Genomic DNA, 18,722 nt, shown 5'->3' on the forward strand with positions numbered 1-18,722 from the left:
AGACAGAATTGTAAAATTATGTCAGAATTAAAGGGTATTTGTCTACTGAAGGAACTTTGAATGTACATGTCAATGCATCCACTTTATTATGACTCCCTAATATGCGGGTCAAGAAGCAACAGTGAGAACTGAACACAGAACCACTGATTGGTTCAAAATTGGGAAAGGAGTCTGGCAAGGCTATCTCCCTGCCTATTTAACTTATATGCAGAGCATATCATGAGAAAAGCGGGGCTAGATGAATCAAAAGTTGGAATTAAGATTGCTGGGAGAAATATCAACAACCTCAGATATGCAGATGACACCACTTTAATGGCAGAAAGTGCAGGGGAACTAAAGAGCCTCTTGATGCGGGTGAAGAAGGAGAGTGCAAAAGTTGGCTTAAAACTCAACATTAAGAAAACTAAGATCATGGCATCCGGCCCTCTCAATTCCTGGCAAATAGATGGGGAAGAAATGGGGGTAGTGTCAGATTTTATCTTCCTGGGCTCCAAGATCACCGCAGATGGGCACTGCAGGCAAGAAATTAAAAGACGCTTGCTCCTGGGGAGGAAAGCTATGGCAAATCTAGATAGCATACTAAAAAGCAGAGACATCGCCCTGCCAACAAAAGTGTGTATAGTCAAGGCTATGGTTTTCTCAGTTGCAATGTTTGGCTGTGAAAGTTGGACCATAAGAAAGGCTGAGCTTCAAAGAATTAAGGCCTTTGAACTATGGTATTGGAGAAGACTCCTGCAAGTCCAGGGGTGGTTCTACTTACCTTTACTACCAGTTCGCAACAGGATAGCGAAGCAAGTGCATGCGCCTTTTTTCTGCGCATGTGCAGATTGCCAATGGCAACATCCAGGGCAGTGGGCAGGGCCTCCCACCGGTTTTACTACTGGTTCTTGCGAACCAGTCCGAACCGGGGGCAACCCACCACTGCGAGTGCCTTGGACTGCAAAGCGATCAAACTGGTCAGTCCTAGAGGAGATCATCCTGACTGCTCTTTAGAAGGCCAGATCCTAAAGATGAAACTCAAATACTTTGGCCACCTAATGAGAAGGAAGGTCTCACTGGAGAAGAGCTTAATGCTGGGAAAGATTGAGGGCAAAAGAAGAACGGGACGACAGAAAACAAGGTGGCTGGATGGAGTCACTGAATCAGTAGGCATGAGCTTAAATGGACTCCAGAGGATGGTAGAGGACAGGAAGGCCTGGAAGAATGTTGTCCATGGGGTCGCGATGGGTCGGACACAATTTTGCAACTAACAATAGGATGTTGAATGTTGCATGTTTTTGAATACCCTTCTGTTCTAAAGGGAGATTGTATCTGCTACTTTTCAGTATTGTATTAGATGGTTCTGAGTTGTAAAATTCTTAATACAAATGTTCTCTTGTTTTTATAGCCATCAAGCTTCTGTCAGGTTCAGAAATCAAGATGACTCCATTGATGGCTGTCATCTTAGTGATGCCTGCATTGCAAATATTATCTACTGCTGTTCAGGACAACATGACTGAGGAGAATGAAAGCACGACTAGGCAGCAATTAGCCATTAATCTTCTAGAGATTGTACAGCAGGAAGAGCTGAAGGAGCAGCACTTGGTAAAGTTTTCATGATTACTTTAAGTTTTCCAGCTGTGCTTGCACATTTGATTAGCAAATGCGTGGGCGAAAGCAGGGAGCAGTCAAGTTCAAGTTACGTGATTCACTCCTATGAATCCTCGAGTTACAAATGTAATTGGCCCCATTACATTCATAACTTGAGGATTACCTGTAATTCATACAAAATGGGGGATTTAATTGGCAAGTAGAATAAATAAGTCCCAAATAAAACGAGTCCATCCAGGGCTAAATCAAGTTTCCTCGGGGGTTAGTCCAGCAGTTCATCTGAATGGGTTGGAGAGCTTCCAAAACATGTCCCCTTCCTCATATTAAGCCTATATTGATATAGTCATGTATGATATGCCTTAAGAGCCGGAAATGTTTAGGTCCACTTGGAGTGGCAATGGGATGCTTCTTTGAAGAATCTCCTTAAAGAGGAGCCAAGAATCCCTTTGTATGTTAAGGAGCTCCAGCTAATTTTAGCATGTCAATAATTCATAATTGTTTGGGGCTTTTAAGCATGCTCGTTAGTAACAGAACTCTAGCGCTTCCTTTATAGTGATTGACATTTGGGAAGTTTAAGAGGGTACGTAATATAAGTATAATTGTAGGTTTAGTTTAAAAGAGGAAGCCATAATTGACATTAGTGATGTTGGTGATTTATTTGAATGAAAAAGCCTCTTTTAACAGCAATAAGATAATGTAATTGTTCTTTGCACTGGCCAACTTTCCCCAACTTGGGACTGTTCAGATGTGTGGGTTCAATATTTCCACAATTCCCAACCAGTATTCTCTTTGTCCATACAGGCTGCGAGTTATGGGAATTGTGGTTTTAATATATTTTTGAAAGTTGAATAAAAAAGAGCCTGAGTGGCATAGGAGGCTAATGCCTCTTAAAAAGGCAGCATTTAACATCCAGCTGCCCACAATTATTGCGAGTTCAATTCTCCCCAGGCTCAAGGTCGACTCAGCCTTCCATCTTTTCTAAGGTGGGTAAATTGAGGACCCAGTTTGTGGGGGCAATAAGCTGACTTTGTATAAATATACAAAAGTATGAAGGCTATTGCTTAACACATTGTAAGCCGCCCTGAGCCTCCGGAGAAGGACGGCATATAAATCAAATTAAATATATATATATTCATCTTTGGCATCATGAAGAAAGCAGTTTCATTGTTATAATAGGCCTTTTTCATTTCCCACAGGTCTCTTGGGAGCACTACTTCCCCATAAATAGTACCTATGGTTCATTGCATGTCACTTGGCAACTCCTTTGGCTTTTGAGAGACAAGAGCGCCATGCTTGACTGGTTGTCTTCTATTAAATCAATGCTTCCTATTGCAACACAAGTCTCTGTCCATGTTGTTCTCCTGGTAGCTTATCTCCTCATTCAAGAGAATGGGGATAATCTTCATAGTGTGCTGGATGCTGCTGTAGAAATTGCAAAGGTGGATTCATCTCAGGTAAGATTCATCTCCGGTCTTTAGGCAAGGACCCACCCTGATCCAAGCCATTCCTGGCTTGATCCCTCCCAATCCCGAGCCTTTTTAAGACTGCTTCCTCTTGAACTCCCCTCACCTGCCTATGCTGCCCTGCATAGTAGCAGTTTCAGCGAGTTGCCAGACGACTTATTTCAGCCCTGAGTTTGCCAGTGTCACTACTACTAAGGAGTGATCCCTCAGGTTCCACACCATGGCCAAATGCCCCAGTGCAAAGCCCCAGCTGACTCGCCCACCCCAATGAGGCTGCAGGCCTTTTTCCTAAGGTTGTATGTTCCAAGTTGTGTGTGGCCTTCTTGCGAGGCTTTGGAAGTCTTCATGTATGATCTTATTACAAGACTTTGGAAGGCCTCAATTGACAGGGTTGACCTAGCATAGGGCATTGAGGCTGGCAGGGGAGATATGGGTGGAGAAAGGCAAGTGAGGAATTGAATGACCACTTCTACAATTGTAAGTGCAGTGGGCTGCCAAGTGCCTAAATTTTGATCACATGACTTCAGGGGCTCTGCACTGGCTGTAACTTTGGGTGCCAGGGTACATACTGTATGTTTACCACTTAACTTTAAACGCTGAACAAACACTAAGTGAATATTTAGCTGAAAGTTAACTGAGAATAACCTGTATTCATGTGTGTCCTGGCAGAAAAGATACTTTGAACCATTATCCCAAAAAAAATTTCAGCTTTTAAAAATGTTTGTTTTTAAATATATTTGAATAACAAAAGCAGCAGATAATCAGATGTGAAGTTAGTGATTATTAATTTCATCTATAGAGGCTCTTAACAGGCTAATCTACACATATATGAAAATACTCATGGACTTTTCTATTTTCTATTAACCTTGGGTATATTGGAAGCATTAAGTAGGGTGATATAATGTTAAAATACAAAGAGAGCTAAACCATTGAATTATGAGAAATACTGTAAGCTTTGGAAGAATAAAGAATGCAATTCATTAATAACTATGAAGCAGTCAGTAATTGTATTCTATTAACATTAAACACTTTGGGGTACATTCAAATCAGGGGTGGATTCTACTTACCTTTACTACCGGTTCACAATGCTCGCTTTGCTCACACACGCTCTTCTGCGCATGCTCAGAAGCATTTTCATGACGTCAGGATCAGTGGGCAGAGCCTCCCGCCGGTTTTACTACTGGTTCTATAGAACCGGTGCAAACGGGGGGCAACCCACCCCTGATTCAAATACTATATTTATTTCTGTAAAATTATTAAAACATGCAGAACAGTACCTATTAAATGCCTGTTTAAATATCATAAAATCCATAGAATTGCAAAGGTTAACAATAAAATAGTGGGAGAAAATCTCATGTTGTGGATATACTACAGCTGATCCACTGTATTTAATTTCCTTGGGTGTCTTGTTTTTTTTTTAAAAAAAAAAAAACCATGCATTCAAAATGCAAAAAAAGACTTAATGATAAGAGAGGAATTCTGCTTTACAGTTTGCAGCTCTCTGTGGGAACAGCTGTCTGTGGATGGTTTTTGTTCAGGATGCTTTTATCGCATTAATTCAGAACAGATAAATGGGAACTACTTTACAAGAAATGGGGAGCTTGGGAATTTCGTTTCAACCTCAAATGGCCTGAATTGCCTTTGTTCAAGATTTTCTGCTGATTAAAAAAAATTTTTTTTTTGTTTAGTATAGAATAGAGAAACGGAAGAAGGTTAGAACCACAGAGGCTGTTGCCAATGGCAGTCTGCTGTAAATTATTTGCATAGTTATGGATGAGGATATGGGTTAACCCTAGATCAACCACATTGAGTGCTAGAGAAAAGCATTTTTAGATCTTTGGGTATTTGGCTTGTTGGGAGGTTTATGGTTAAGTTTATTATTAGCAGAAGATGCTCGGCTTTTGTGTAGTTTTTTTTTTTTTTTACATGTGGGTCACGATATGTTTTAGTACATTGGAAAATAATTGATTATAAATCAGAATTATAGCAGACTAATTTATTTAGAGTTTATGTGCTAAAATCGTGAAGAAAGCTTAAGGCAGATGTAACATTTTTGAAAGCATTGTAATCTGCAAAACAGTGATCAAATAAACATGAAATATTATTAACAAAAATATTGAAACCAAGTTTTTGCAATGTACATAGGCAATATGATAGCTATCTGTTTTGCTATAAATTATTTACATTTGGAATTGAGATATTTTGCTTAAATCTCTACAATTTTATTTTCATCTATGGGATCAAATTGCAGAGGTCTGTTCTTGTTTGATGTTTGCATAATATTTTAATAAATTAGGCATTCTAAACAGGAAAAATGTAATAGAAGTTGCGAAAAACATTGATCTTAATTTATCATTTACTATTTAAGATTGTTGTGAATGCTCCTAAGGCATTTTGATAGGACCTCAAAGATATGTGTGTGCTGCAACTGTGAAGTAGGAAAAGAGTAACTTTTCTTTTTGAGATAGTTTTATTTATTAATTAAATTAATAAGTTATAAAAGTTTTAAAGTTATAAAAGTTTTAAGTTATAAAATAAGTAAAAAAAATTAACATATTAAAATATTTAAACTAAATAGATTATGATTATAAAACTATAATGAAACCAGAACCAAGAGATGGAGAAGACTGGGATGAGGTCTTCTTATCCTGTCAGCCTCCTCCTTGGGGTCCCAGGCCAAAAGAATGGGAACAGTTCTTACCTCCAGTGGTAGAAGTTCCACAGGGATGGGGCTACAGCGGAAAAGACTCTTCTTCAACCCACCTGCTGGAACTCCTTAGCAGATGTGATCCAGAGCAGGCCTCTTCTGTGGTGTGAGTGGTGCAGACTAGTCCCATTGGGAAGACATGGCTCCTTAGGTGCCCAAATATTCTTTTGAATTAACAACTAATACCTGTGAGTTATTGAGTGCCTCTGCATCCCCTCAAATATTAACAATGCCTTGTTTAAGCTGTCTTTGGATCCTGTTCTACTATGTGGATGGAAGCTATAGTTAATTGGCTTTTTATTTTGGTTAAAAATTCAAATGCTTTCTTCCAAATGCAGGTAGTCTTCATTTAACAATCACTTGTTCCGTGAACATTTGAAGTTACGACAGCAATGAAGAAGTGGGACTTACAATTAGTCTTTGTAGTTGTGGCGGTCACAGCGTCCCGCAGTCATATACAGTATGTTCATGATTTAAGCGACCAACTTGCAATTATGATTTTGCAGCATCCCATGGTTATGTGACTGCCATTTGTGCCCTTCGTGGTCAGTTTCCAATAGGCATATCAGTGAGGAAGCTGGGTAGAAAGCTACAAATGGTAACCATGTGACATTGCATTTAACTAAATAGGATTTGCTTAACGATGGAAACCAGAAGTCCTAGAAATTCTAAGTTGGTGCAGTCATGTGATATCACACTTTGTGTTGTTTAGTGACAGAGTTGCTGGTCCCAATTCTATTACCGTATTTTTCAGAGTATAAGATGCACCTCCCCCACCCCAAAAAAAGAGGGTGAAAATCTGGGTGCGTCTTATATTCTGAATGTAGCCCCGCCCAGCTTCTCAAACGGAGGTTGCAGAGGCTGAAAAAAGCATCAGAAACGAAGCTTCAGAAAAGAAGCCCCCAAAGAGAGCTTCAGAAAAGAAGCCACCAAACAGAGCTTCAGAAAAGAAGCCCCCAAACAGAGCTTCAGAGGCTTTTTTTCTGAAGCTCTGTTTCGGAGGCTTTCAGAGGCAGGAAAAAAAATTTCTGAAACAGAGTTTCAAAAGTTTCAAAGACAGAAAAAAAAGGAAAAGAAAGCAAGGCACAGAGCTCACAACCAAGGAACCTGTTGCTAAAATTCACCTCTGGGAACACCTGATTAGGGTATTCCGGGAGGCCGATCCACCTGCCAATTAGCTTTTTTCTTATTTTCCTCCCCAAAAACTAAGGTGTGTTTTATACTCAGGTGCGTCTTATACTCCGAAAAATACGGTAAGTAAGGACTACCTCTAATTTGCAACCTACAACTTTTAATGCTTTCACTTTCCGTAGTTTATGTAAAAGCAACTGTATAGCAATATGATGCAATTCTCTAAGTCTGCCTTTAGAATCTTTCCATCAACCAAGCCCCTCCGCCAAAAATTATGCTCTGACAGATTTCTGCTTCTTGGCACAAAAGTATCTTGAACATGTTGTATCAAAGGTCACATAAACATATTCCATTCTATTTATTTATGGAGCATTCTTTTATTTTTACAGTCAGTGTCTGATCTTTACACCAGTTCAAACCCTTGCAGTCAGAGGAGGGGAGCATGAATTTCATAGTGTCATCATGTAGATAATGTTTTTCTTTCTAAAGAACAAGACCTTGCTGAAAGCTTGCTAATTGACTTATCCAAATGGATTTTAAAAGAGGCATGTTGTTCCATAAGCTTTCTATTCATGGCCAATTGTAGTTGCTTTAGCTTGTAGCTACAATAGCTTTTGTAGCTTACAGTACTACACGTCGGGTGTTGACTAACACTGACTCCTAATTGAATGGCTTATCCAGTACTTCTTAATATTTAAAAAGAAAGAAGTAGAAAAGTTGTAGCTTAGCACACTTTTCCTTGATCCCTTTTTTGCAGGAATCCTGCTTAGCTCAATATACCAGGGACAGCTGATAAGATCAAAGAGGGGAATAGGCATATAAAGCTGCCATTTCTTAACTTGCACAGTATCTGGACATTTAAAGGCACATGTTCCTCAAATGAGGCATTGGTTTGGGTCAGCACAAGTTGATTGTTAGATTATGACTAAATAGAGAAATGCAGTGATCTCCCTCTTCAGAAAGAATCTAAATTGGGTCCTGCAAGTATTTCAGTATTTATTTTTAGAGAAAAATAAAACTACTTTTTAAAAAAGGCAGTGCGAAACAAATACTCTTTGGCAGGTTTTATATACTTTATTTTGTTTTCTTATTTTCTATTGAAGAGATCAATTGGTAAGCCTATGCTGTTCACCTAAGATCATAAAGAATCTGCTCTGGGCTGAAATATGTAGCCTGCTTGCCACATGAATGCTGTATATGCTTATAGGGACATCTGTCACTGATTTCTGTTGAGGTCATTTGCATACTGTGCAAAATAGCCAATATGGGCCTTATAACAATTGCAGCCTGATACAAGGTTGAGCAAAGGAGATCTGTATACTTACTCCATAGAGGAGCTATTTAACACTTCTATCTGCTTCCAATGCTTCTTATTAGGCAGAGAATGATTTGGAACAATTGGGAAGTTCAAGAATTCTTAGATGAGTATGATGCTATTTTGAATGTGGAAAATCACCGCAGAAGTCATACTGATTTGTTTTGTTGGCAAAAGAGTTTAATGCTGCTTTCCTAATGGGTTGAATGGACTCATTGTGTCAAAAACACTATTATTATGTTGTGTGTGAATCCAACCATGCTGCAAGAATAAAAAATTAAATCGTTTGACTGAGAGGTCATTTGTGCATTGTAATACAAGATCTATTACCATTATTAGTGGATTATGAGTCCCTGGGGGATATTCACCCTTTTATGGTCTAGCTAAACTGCAGCAGTAAAATATTTAGTTGTAAACGACAGCCTTCTGGGAAATTCATATGAAGATAGTTCTCTTCTATATTATTTTGGACTCAAGTGGAAGACCAAGAACCAATCAAATGAAAGAATAAATGAAATTTGATTTTAAGAAAAAATGGCATTTCACATTCTCAGTTTGGGAACTAGGGTGTATGTGTGCGTGCGTGCGTGCGTGTGCATGTGTGCAAAAATGATTTTTGTCTTTGAATAATTAGAAATTACATTACAAATGGAATATACTGATCATTATAAAGGAACATATGAGTAGTGTGAAATTATGGCATTATACAGTATAGAATAATCAAAACACATCAGATTAAAATAAAATACAAAATTAAAAGCACTGTCCAGGTACAAAGAGACTGGTTTGCAGATTGCAAAAGATGAAATAACGGTAACTTTTATACAGTTTCAAAATTCTGAAATGTGACAGATATATATATATTAATCAAATTTACTGCCTGAAGAACATGGTAGAAAATTAAATCTCATACGCTTTGTATGAATTTATAGCAGAAATGATATTGTAGTGAAGGTGATGCTATTAGGAGAATAATAGCATTGTTCTTACGTTTGAGTTACAACAGTTTGTGTCCTGTATCCTTAAAATGGCAGCAATTTTAAGTTGCATTGCCAACGTTGAGGCCTGGAGACAATGCCTTCTCCGGGCCCTCAACTTCAGTCTGCTCCTTCTCCCAATTAGTTCCTTCCTTATTTTTTTCCATGACATTATTTTGTGTCTTGCTGCCTTACTATCTACACAATAAACACTCATGATTTCCAGATAGAATATTGACATCCCCCTGTCCCTCATTTGTTAGACAGTTTCTGTGCAAACTATTTTAAAACAATAGTTGTGGCTGGGATTTTCATTTCTCTAAGAACTTCTTTTTTTTTCAAAAGAAGATGTATGTAGTTGTGAATCCAAAAACTTTGTTTTACAAAGAATGTTTTTTCCCAAATCTTATCCATCAAAAATTAAAAGAAAAAAATATGAAGGATGCTACCGTGTTTTCCCGAAAATAAGATCCTTTCTTATATTTTTTTGAATCCTGAAATAAGTGCTTGGCCTTATTGCCATGCGCTCAAAAGCCCAATTGGGCTTATTATCAGGGGATGTCTTATTTTGGGGGAAACAGGGTACAATATATAATATATGCCCATCTGCTACAACTATCACTCTCTATCACAGATTTATAAAAGTTGTTGGTTCATTTGTTAGTACTAATAGTACTACTATTAGGTAGTAATATATTATATTATATTGTATTATAAATATTCTCCTATATCATCAGATGGCTTTGCTTTCCCTTCCCTTCCCTTCCCTTCCCTTCCCTTCCCTTCCCTTCCCCTCTCCTCTCCTCTCCCCTCCCCTCCTCCTTTTTTTCTTTTGCAAGGTAATTGCTGTGTATCTAAATGAAGACTGACTTGCTGTCAGAATATAAACATGGGTAGAAATTCTATTTGTGAAAGATCATATTTTGATCCTGGCTAATAATTTTAAGAGCAGCCTGTAAGTCTGTTTGCATGACCGGCTTGACTGAGATTTTGTTTTTAAACCACAGTTTATTGTCTGAAGAAAGAAAGAAAAAGGGAGGGATGAATCCGCTAACTCTTTGTCAGGCATCTAATGGAGAGGGTTGGCCTAGCTGCTGAATCTTTGGAGATGGTGAGGGGTTGAAAATGCTGCATTGCTAAGCAACACATTCAATAGCTTTCTGAGTGTGTTCATAGGCAGTGCAAAGCAATGAAGAAGGGGGTGGAAAGAACTCTTAGGGGAAAAAAGGTTGAAGAGTAAATGCTCATTTAGCATTGGTAAGGACATAGCCTCCCTTTCTTTATGCCAGAAGTTAAGAGGTAGCTTTTGTTGGATTTTAAAAAACCTAGTATAGTACAACAAAGCATCAGAAACCATTGGTTTATGATCTTAACATAATTTATAAAGTGGATATTGGCATAACATTGCTAGCTGCTTTACAAATACATGTATAATTATCAGTATATCCCCACTATCAGTTTAATTCTCTCTGTGTATTAGGTCCCAGAGAGGCATTTCTAATTTGAATGCTTTTCGAGGATATCCTTACTTAGATCTTGACAGAGAATTGTGTAGCTGGGGTGCAAATGAAGTCAGAGATGCTGACACGAACTTATAGTTTTACACATAGCAATAGCACTTAGACTTATGCACTGCTTCACAGTGCTTTACAGCCCTTTCTAAGTGGTTTACAGATTCAGCATATTGCCCCCAACAATCTGGCTTCTCTATTTATATCTATATATACAGCAAACAAGATAGTCAGGTGCATCACTACATCATGAGGTAAATCACAGAGCACACCAAAGAAAAAAGGCGGGGGAAAAGGGAAACTCCCCCCCCCAGACCCATAGTAACCAATCACAGCGTAGATTGCCTTCATGCGGGAGCCAGCACTCTCCAACCAATCAACAATAGAATAGAACAGGACAGGACAGGACAGAACAGAACAGAATTCTTTATTGGCCAAGTGTGATTGGACACACAAGGAATTTGTCTTTGGTTCATATACTCTCAGTATACAGAAAAGGAAGTAAAAGAAAAAAATACATTCATCAAGAATCATAAGATACAATCCTTAGTGATAGTCATAGGTTACTAATAAGCAATCAAATCATACTAGGAAACAAACAGAACAATATAAATGTAAAAATACAAGCAACATGGTTATAGTCATGAATGGGAGGAGATAGGTCATCATAAGATACAACACTTCGTGATAGCCATAGGTTAACTGTGTGTTAACATATAACTGTGTTCTGGCTCATTGTACAGCCCCACTGTTCTAGCTACTAAATTTAAATATATTAACATATCTCTAATGATTTTTTTTCAGTTGGAAGTAACTGTTAATTCTCGTACAATTGAAAATTATAGGAATAGCCTAATGGCTTTGGAGCCATATGGTTTTTGAATGCTTAGTTCCTGTTTCTGAAGTTATGCTAATTTCAAGTTATTATCATCTGAGTTCAAAGGAAAGTTGTGTACATCACAGTAAGCTGCTAATGTGATTAAAGATGCACTACAGGGAAAAAGAAAAGTTCCATAAAAATTGTTCAAAGAAACCTCCTTTTCTGGCAAATAAAAACAATATGGATTTGTGAGAAGTTCAGGACTGCTTCTACCAAGGCTTATTTTGGTGAACTACTCTTCTGCACCTGGACTGTGCTTTATTTAGCCTAATAAATTCCAGCTTTGTCCTGCCCTGATTAGGCACCTACAATCTGCTGGCTCCAGTAAGATAAAATAGGATGAGGTTATCTGTAAAACCTGATTCAACTAACTTGCAAACCTTCGGGATGGATACATTTTTCCTGCATTTCGGTGTATGCTTTTTTTTTTTTGTTTGATGCTGATCCACCACTCCTAAGATTTTGTTTGAATTTGATAATTTTTGTTTTTCTCCACCATATGGATGATAGCGCTGTGAAATTTATTATTTTTTTTCTGAAACGTGCATTGCTTTCAAAACCACACTGCTGTTGATTTAATTATATCTTGCTGGTATGTAAAAATTATAATAGATATGACATTTTAGTTAAAATGAGGAAATTTGTATTAAAATGTACTCCCTTTTATAGCATTATTATTTTATTATGTTATTGCATGAAGAGGATGTCATTGAATCTGATGGTTTAAAATACCAAGGATACTAAGAATACTTGAGTATTAAATTTGAGTACAAAATGTAATGTAAGTATGTAAATAGCTACAAAAGTATTATTAGACATATTTACTATTTAGTTTTTAACAGAAATTATTTTAGCAACAATAACTCTCTTAGTCTTTATTCAAACTGTCCCATTTAATGTAAATTTTAGATGTAAGGTATAGAAATGGGAATTAAGTCATATAATAATTTATTTGCAAAGAATATTGTAGCCTAAGAAACTAGTTTAGAAACTAAAGATGCTTAATTTATTTCCAGTTCCAGCAAAGTGTACAAATGTAACTAACCTTTGGCACAGTTGAAATAAATCCTGTTGAAAACACAACTTGATCAAATACTGGCGGCATTTTGAGTATCTTTGGGGATACTCAACTTTGGGGCTCATCTTAATTTTGAGGGCTTGGTGGATTTTTAAACTTATCACAAAATGATGGACATGACAGGATTTACAAAATAGCAAGCAATGGGAATGGGTCAATCTCAAAATGCCCTTTTTTAGAAAACAGACAGAAGGAAATGAAAGACAAGTAACCTGCCAAAAACCTCATTACAAGAATATGTCTAAGTCTGTCTTCCAAGGACATTCAGTTTTTTTGCTCCAGTGAAATACATTCATGTTATAAGAACAAATTTTAAATTTCCTTTTCTTTTTCTCTGTCAACGAGCCAAGTCATCTCCACTTTATTTTCCTAGGGTACATATTCACAAACCAGATCAGTGTGTCTGTTTGTGTCTATGAGCAAGATTCAGAATGAGATTCAGCGGGGAAAAAACCTAAAACATACAAGTGTTGGGACAAAGAAAAGAAAAGAAAAACCCTAATCCTAGGTTGAGGTCCCAATTATTCACCTGCTAATCTTCATAACCATGTTTTTTTGGTCTATGGCACAAATTGATAACTTCTTTGATCAATCTATCCATTTTTGGTGGCGGAGGGGGGCTTCCCTCCGTTTCTCTGTGTAGCCTACTCTTTCAAATTGCAAATCAAGAATAACTTAAGTCATCAGTGACACATTACAGCAGGGTTGTCAAACCCGATTGCATTGCAGGCTATGATGTTTTTTGCCTTTGTGGAGCCAGGTGGGCGTGGCCTGTATGGGCCGTATGCATCTCGCAGGCCGCCAGTTTGACAGGCCTGCATTACAGGTATGAGAGTAGTTAAGTACCGTATTTTTCGGAGTATAAGACACACCAGAGTATAAGACGCACCTACCTTCTTTGGTGAGGAAAAGAAGAAAAAGAAATCTCCCTCTGCCTCTGAGCAATTTTGCCTCATTGCAGCAAACAGCCTGCTTTACTTTCATTTTCGTTTTCAACATATCTTGATTAGCACAAGGAATAAAAATCTGCTCCAGCAATTTACCTCTTTGCAGCAAGCAGCAGAGCCCTGTGCAAAACAGCTGAGAACAAATCAGCTGAGAGTCAGGAGGCTGATCCAATTAACTTGTGCTAATTAGGTTGTGCTGAAGCTGAAAGGAGCTGTTTTTTCTTGCTGTTTGCTTGCAAGGCGGTAACTGCTGCGAGGCAGAGGCCAAAGGGTGGCGCCAGTGGGTGGGCGGGGCTACATTTGGTGTATAAGACGCACCTAAATTTTCGCCCCCTTTTAGGGGGGAAAAAGGTGTGTCTTATACTCTGAAAAATATGGTATATTGAGTTGATCACTGCCAGGCAGCAATGACTTGAATTTGCTAGTTCTGAGCATTTCAAGTTCAAAAATTGGTTCAAAATCAACCAAATATTCTATGTTTCGAATTCAATACAAATTAGATACGCTGAAGGTTGCTACATTTGATTCTTTCCAAGTCAATGGCGTGCAGGATAACTTTTTGAAAATTAAACAAAATAGGGTTAAATTTGGCATGGTAGGAAAACTCAAGGAAAGAAAGTTCAAAAATGGTCCAAATTGGCCAGAAGTTGAAAAGTGGGGAGCGGGGAGAATCTTCCCACACAATATATATGAAGAGCAAACTACAGTGTTGTGGACTCCCAGACCCCCCCCCTTCCTCTCTTCCCCATCTTTTCATTTCTTCTCCTTGTCCTGAAGTGGCATTATTATTATTATTAAAAGGGTCGGAAACAACTCCAGATGTTGTGCATGTCATGATTTCTGTAGCTTGTTCAGAGATGTACTTTAGAAACAATTGCATTATTTTTTTTAAAAAGAGAATACTGTATTTCAAGCTTGGCATATGCAGAAAAATTATAAATGGGGAAAATGCTAATTTTTAATTATTATTTTTTTTAAAAAAATAATGGAACTGAAAGATTTAGACTGGTGCATAAATTCCTGTCTGAGAGACTTTAATAATCAGCTCTTTAATGTAAAAGCATTTTTTTTCATAGAATTCAATGGTTGTCTTCAGCTACAGTATGATCCTGGGTAAAGATTTAATTGGTTTAAGGCATTCCCAGCAGGTATTAATAGACACCAGCTCATATGCCAAGGCACCTTTTCCCTTTCAATCTGAAGCACCACTGCACATCCCTTTTAATTAATATAATCCAATTCATAAAAGAGGAAATAGTTGAGGAGCGCTATTATTGAACTGCTGGAGGGTATGAATGCTCATGGAACTGTGATAGTTTATTACGGCAAGAATGAACCATCCTTATTCCTTCTTTCTTCCTATAGGAAAACAGTTTGAAACATTCCCTTTAATGATAGTTTTGTTATCCAGATTAACAAATGTTAAATGTTTAACTAATTCTGGTACGTTTTGAACAACTAATGTTTTTAGAAGTAATTGTAGATATTATAAATCTTGTAGATAACAGAGAAGGCTGTATTTCGCAAAAATAGAAGTGCACAAACCTGCAAATTCTCTCAGACATATTGGAAGGCAGACTGCAAGAGGAATGTGTGAAACTGAGGCCTGTTATATGTTTAACATATTAAAATATAAATTGCCATAATATACAGATACTTTCTAGATTCTATACTTGTTGCTTTTGCTTCATTGTCAAACGTCAGTTGTAAACAGTCCATTTTTTTTATTTTGCAACATAAAGTGCAATATTTCACAATAGCTTATTATTTCCTTTGGTTGTTTGTCTCAACCCTGATTCTGTTCTGAAATTAGGGAAAGTTAGCACAAAAGAAAAGCTTCTATTTGTCTGTATTAGTATTTATAAGTAATATAATATGCTAGTTTTAGGTTGGTTGCTTTTATGTTTAGGTGCCAAATCTGATTCCAGTTCTGATGTTTAAATTGGGAAGACCACTGGAAGCCACACTCTGCCGGGACATCTTGTATACCTTACCTGCTTTGGGAGTTCATAAGGTTTGCATGAAAATATAACTTCTTCTCATATTATTTACATGAGGTACAATTACTTTCAATGCCATGGTTATTTTCCATAGGATCTTTGATACTTGTGATAATAATGTTGAAAGCTGTAACATTGGGACTAAGATTGCTATGCCTGAATCTTATACACAGTTCTGATTGTACACATTTAAAATGTTAACTATAATTGTCCTGATTGTTGGCCTAGGAGGATATTTTGGTGATTTATTTCTATACTGCCATAGTAATTCTTGGAATGTGCAATTACATGGCTCAAGACAATTATGGCTATATACATTGTGAGTGATTCCTTATAAGTAGGTACCATGTAAAGGTATGAAATGTTATTCTAGTGGCATGGAAGAAGGTGAAGAAAATGTGCTTTATAAATAGATTTTAAAACAGTTATACACAGGAACCAGTGAATGGGGGAAGAATTCAAATGTTGGCAGGTAGGAAATAATAAAGAAGAAAGTAGTAATAGGGTTGTCACCTTGTAATTTATCAAAATACAGACAACTGTAACAGATAACCAGACTGAACCAGAGAATGGGGGTAAATGGAACATCAGTCTCAAGTCCCTTCATACCCCCACAAGAGTTCTAAGCCTAGCTCATCTTGAATTCCATTGATTGTTACTTACTGCCAACTTGCATTGATCATTAGTAGTTCAGATTCTTATAGAGAGCTAGCATGGAATAAACTTGTACTCATTTGAATACCTTTGATTCCTGATTTCTTGGGCCTGACAACAAGCCAGCTGTTGATTAAATTGGCAGGTTCAGCTTAGTATAATTAAGTATTTATCTTTAATAATGAAAGGCAAAAACCAAATAAATACATCAAATGAATACAAGTTCAAATAACAACTGTATGCTCATTCAAAATACTAAATATGGATGGAAAAGAATTATTATTTAAATAGCACTAGCACTTAGACTTATATACCACTTCATAGTGTTTTAACAGCCCTCTTTAAGCAGCTTATAGAGTCAGCATATTTATTTTATTTATTTTATTTTATTTTAATTTTGATTTATATGCCGCCCTTCTCTGGAGACTCAGGGCGGCTTACAATGTGCTCAGCAATAGCCTTCATCCTTTTGTATATTTATACAAAGTCAGCTTATTGACCCCACAACTGGGTCCTCAATTTACCTACCTTAGAAAGGATGGAAGGCTGAGTCAACCTTGAGCCTTGGCGAGATTCGAACCTGCAGTAATTGCAGGCAGCTGGTCTTAATAACCAGCTTAATAACAGGGTGCCTTAGACCACTGTACTACCAAGGCTCTTGCCCCCAACATCCCCAGGTCCTCATTTTACTGACCTTGAAAGAATGGAAACCCTTGATCCACTCAGAATCAAATTCTTGGAGTGAGCAGTGAATTAGCTTGCAGTACTGCATTCTAATCACTGCGCCACCATTGCTCTAAATATTATTATTATTATTATTATTATTATTATTATTATTATTATTATTTTATTTAATTTGTATAGCGCCCTACTCCCGAAGGACTCATATTATAATATGTTAATTATAGCTGTCTTGAGAGCACTTTGATGTAATAGTAGAGGTATTAAACAAAGACTAGGGAGATAAAAGTTCCAGTCTCCACATAAGCATTTGGGGAGTGACAGAATTAGTCTCTGTCTCTCAGCACAACTTACTTTACAAACGAGGAAATATTGGAAGGGAGTATGTTATGTGTATTGCATTGAGTTCTTGAAAGAAAGGTAGGATATAACACTCAGTAATAAGTAGTATCTTATTCAATAATTCATACTTTCAGTTCACATCTCTGAGTGATTTAAGATAATCCCAGTGTGTACAATGAATACAGTCACTGAAGTCATATGTTCTTAAATTAAGAATGTATCATCTATATATCATGAAAACTCCAGAACTGTAAAGCCTACAAACTTGAAATTTGCCACATATGTTCCTCTTGGCTTCTAGGTGCTCACTAAGAAAGGATTTTTCAAAATGACCATCAGAGCATTAGTATTTCCTATATTATTATTAAACACGCTCTGATGCTAAGGAGTTGTACTCTCCCTCGCCACCTGAAAAGAAATCTATTCCTAATGCAAAACACAAGCAGAGGAGTTTCACTTTCAGTTTTACTTTCACAGCAGCAAGCAGCTTTACTACAGAACAGTTGAGCTAAGCCACGCCCAGCCTCCTTCCTGTCTCCTTCTTGCTCACACAGCAAATACTGTTTGAGTTTCCAAACACCCCTCAACTCTCACACACTGATAGGATGCTAGCCAGATGAATATCGATGGATCCTGCGGGCTGGGACATTCTACTCCCCTTCCCCCACTGTTCCAACTGCCAGTTGCATTATATTAACACACTCTGATGCTATGGTCTTACACATTCTACATTAAGTTTCAGGCTGAAAGTATCAATTTATCAAGCCTGAGCACATAGTTTTGTAGCAAAGCACGGGCATCCAGCTAGTTATTTATATTCATCAGAATAACCTTTTAATGGTTCATTTGCATAAATTTCTAAAAATATTGTTGTAAAGTTTCCACAAATTAATTTATCCAGTATCAAGTATATTAATTCAGTTGAACTATAAACACCATGTTTACTCTTATCCTCCAATTAAAGTGCAGATTATAGTTTTTAAATAAAGCTAATGTGGGATTGTTGGCCATACCTCCAATTTTTACAACTCTGCTCTCTGCTTTGTCTACTGGTAATACTAAATTGTGCAATCAGTCAAATTAAAAATTACTTTCTGATTGATGTCTTAAACAAGGAGAGCACATCAGTGGGTCTGGAGTTAGTACAAAATTAATCTCTCTCGATTTATTTTACATGATAAATGAATATATAAGAAATTGCATTTACAAAAAAAATGTCTTCTAGGTCTGTGTTGCACAGATTTTACGTGTGCTGCAGGTGTTAGGAAACACGCCAAAACTTCAAGCTGTTACATTACGTCTGATGACATGTTTATGGGAAAAACAGGTAAAGCTTTGCAAACTATTAATTTTCAGTTTGACAAAAAATGCTTAACAGTGTCATTCATTGCTGCAGCAAGCCGTACTGTTATAAACTTGAAGAGATGCAAATACAATCTTTTCTTG

General features: G+C 37.2%; 1 protein-coding gene across 1 annotated transcript in view; it reads left to right on the plus strand.

Annotated features, from left to right (window-relative positions):
• FOCAD (focadhesin) overlaps positions 1 to 18,722 on the plus strand; it is a 139,216-nt gene that overhangs the window by 25,001 nt on the left and 95,493 nt on the right. The window contains exons 10-13 of the mRNA XM_034410513.3: positions 1,388 to 1,584; positions 2,787 to 3,044; positions 15,509 to 15,613; positions 18,502 to 18,603. Coding sequence (XP_034266404.2) covers positions 1,388 to 1,584; positions 2,787 to 3,044; positions 15,509 to 15,613; positions 18,502 to 18,603 — 662 coding nt within the window. The remainder of the gene's footprint in view (positions 1 to 1,387; positions 1,585 to 2,786; positions 3,045 to 15,508; positions 15,614 to 18,501; positions 18,604 to 18,722) is intronic.

The sequence above is a fragment of the Pantherophis guttatus genome, chromosome 2 (assembly GCF_059756535.1).
Source record: "Pantherophis guttatus breed Tessera chromosome 2, ASM5975653v1, whole genome shotgun sequence".
NCBI classification, from domain to species: Eukaryota; Metazoa; Chordata; class Lepidosauria; order Squamata; family Colubridae; genus Pantherophis; species Pantherophis guttatus.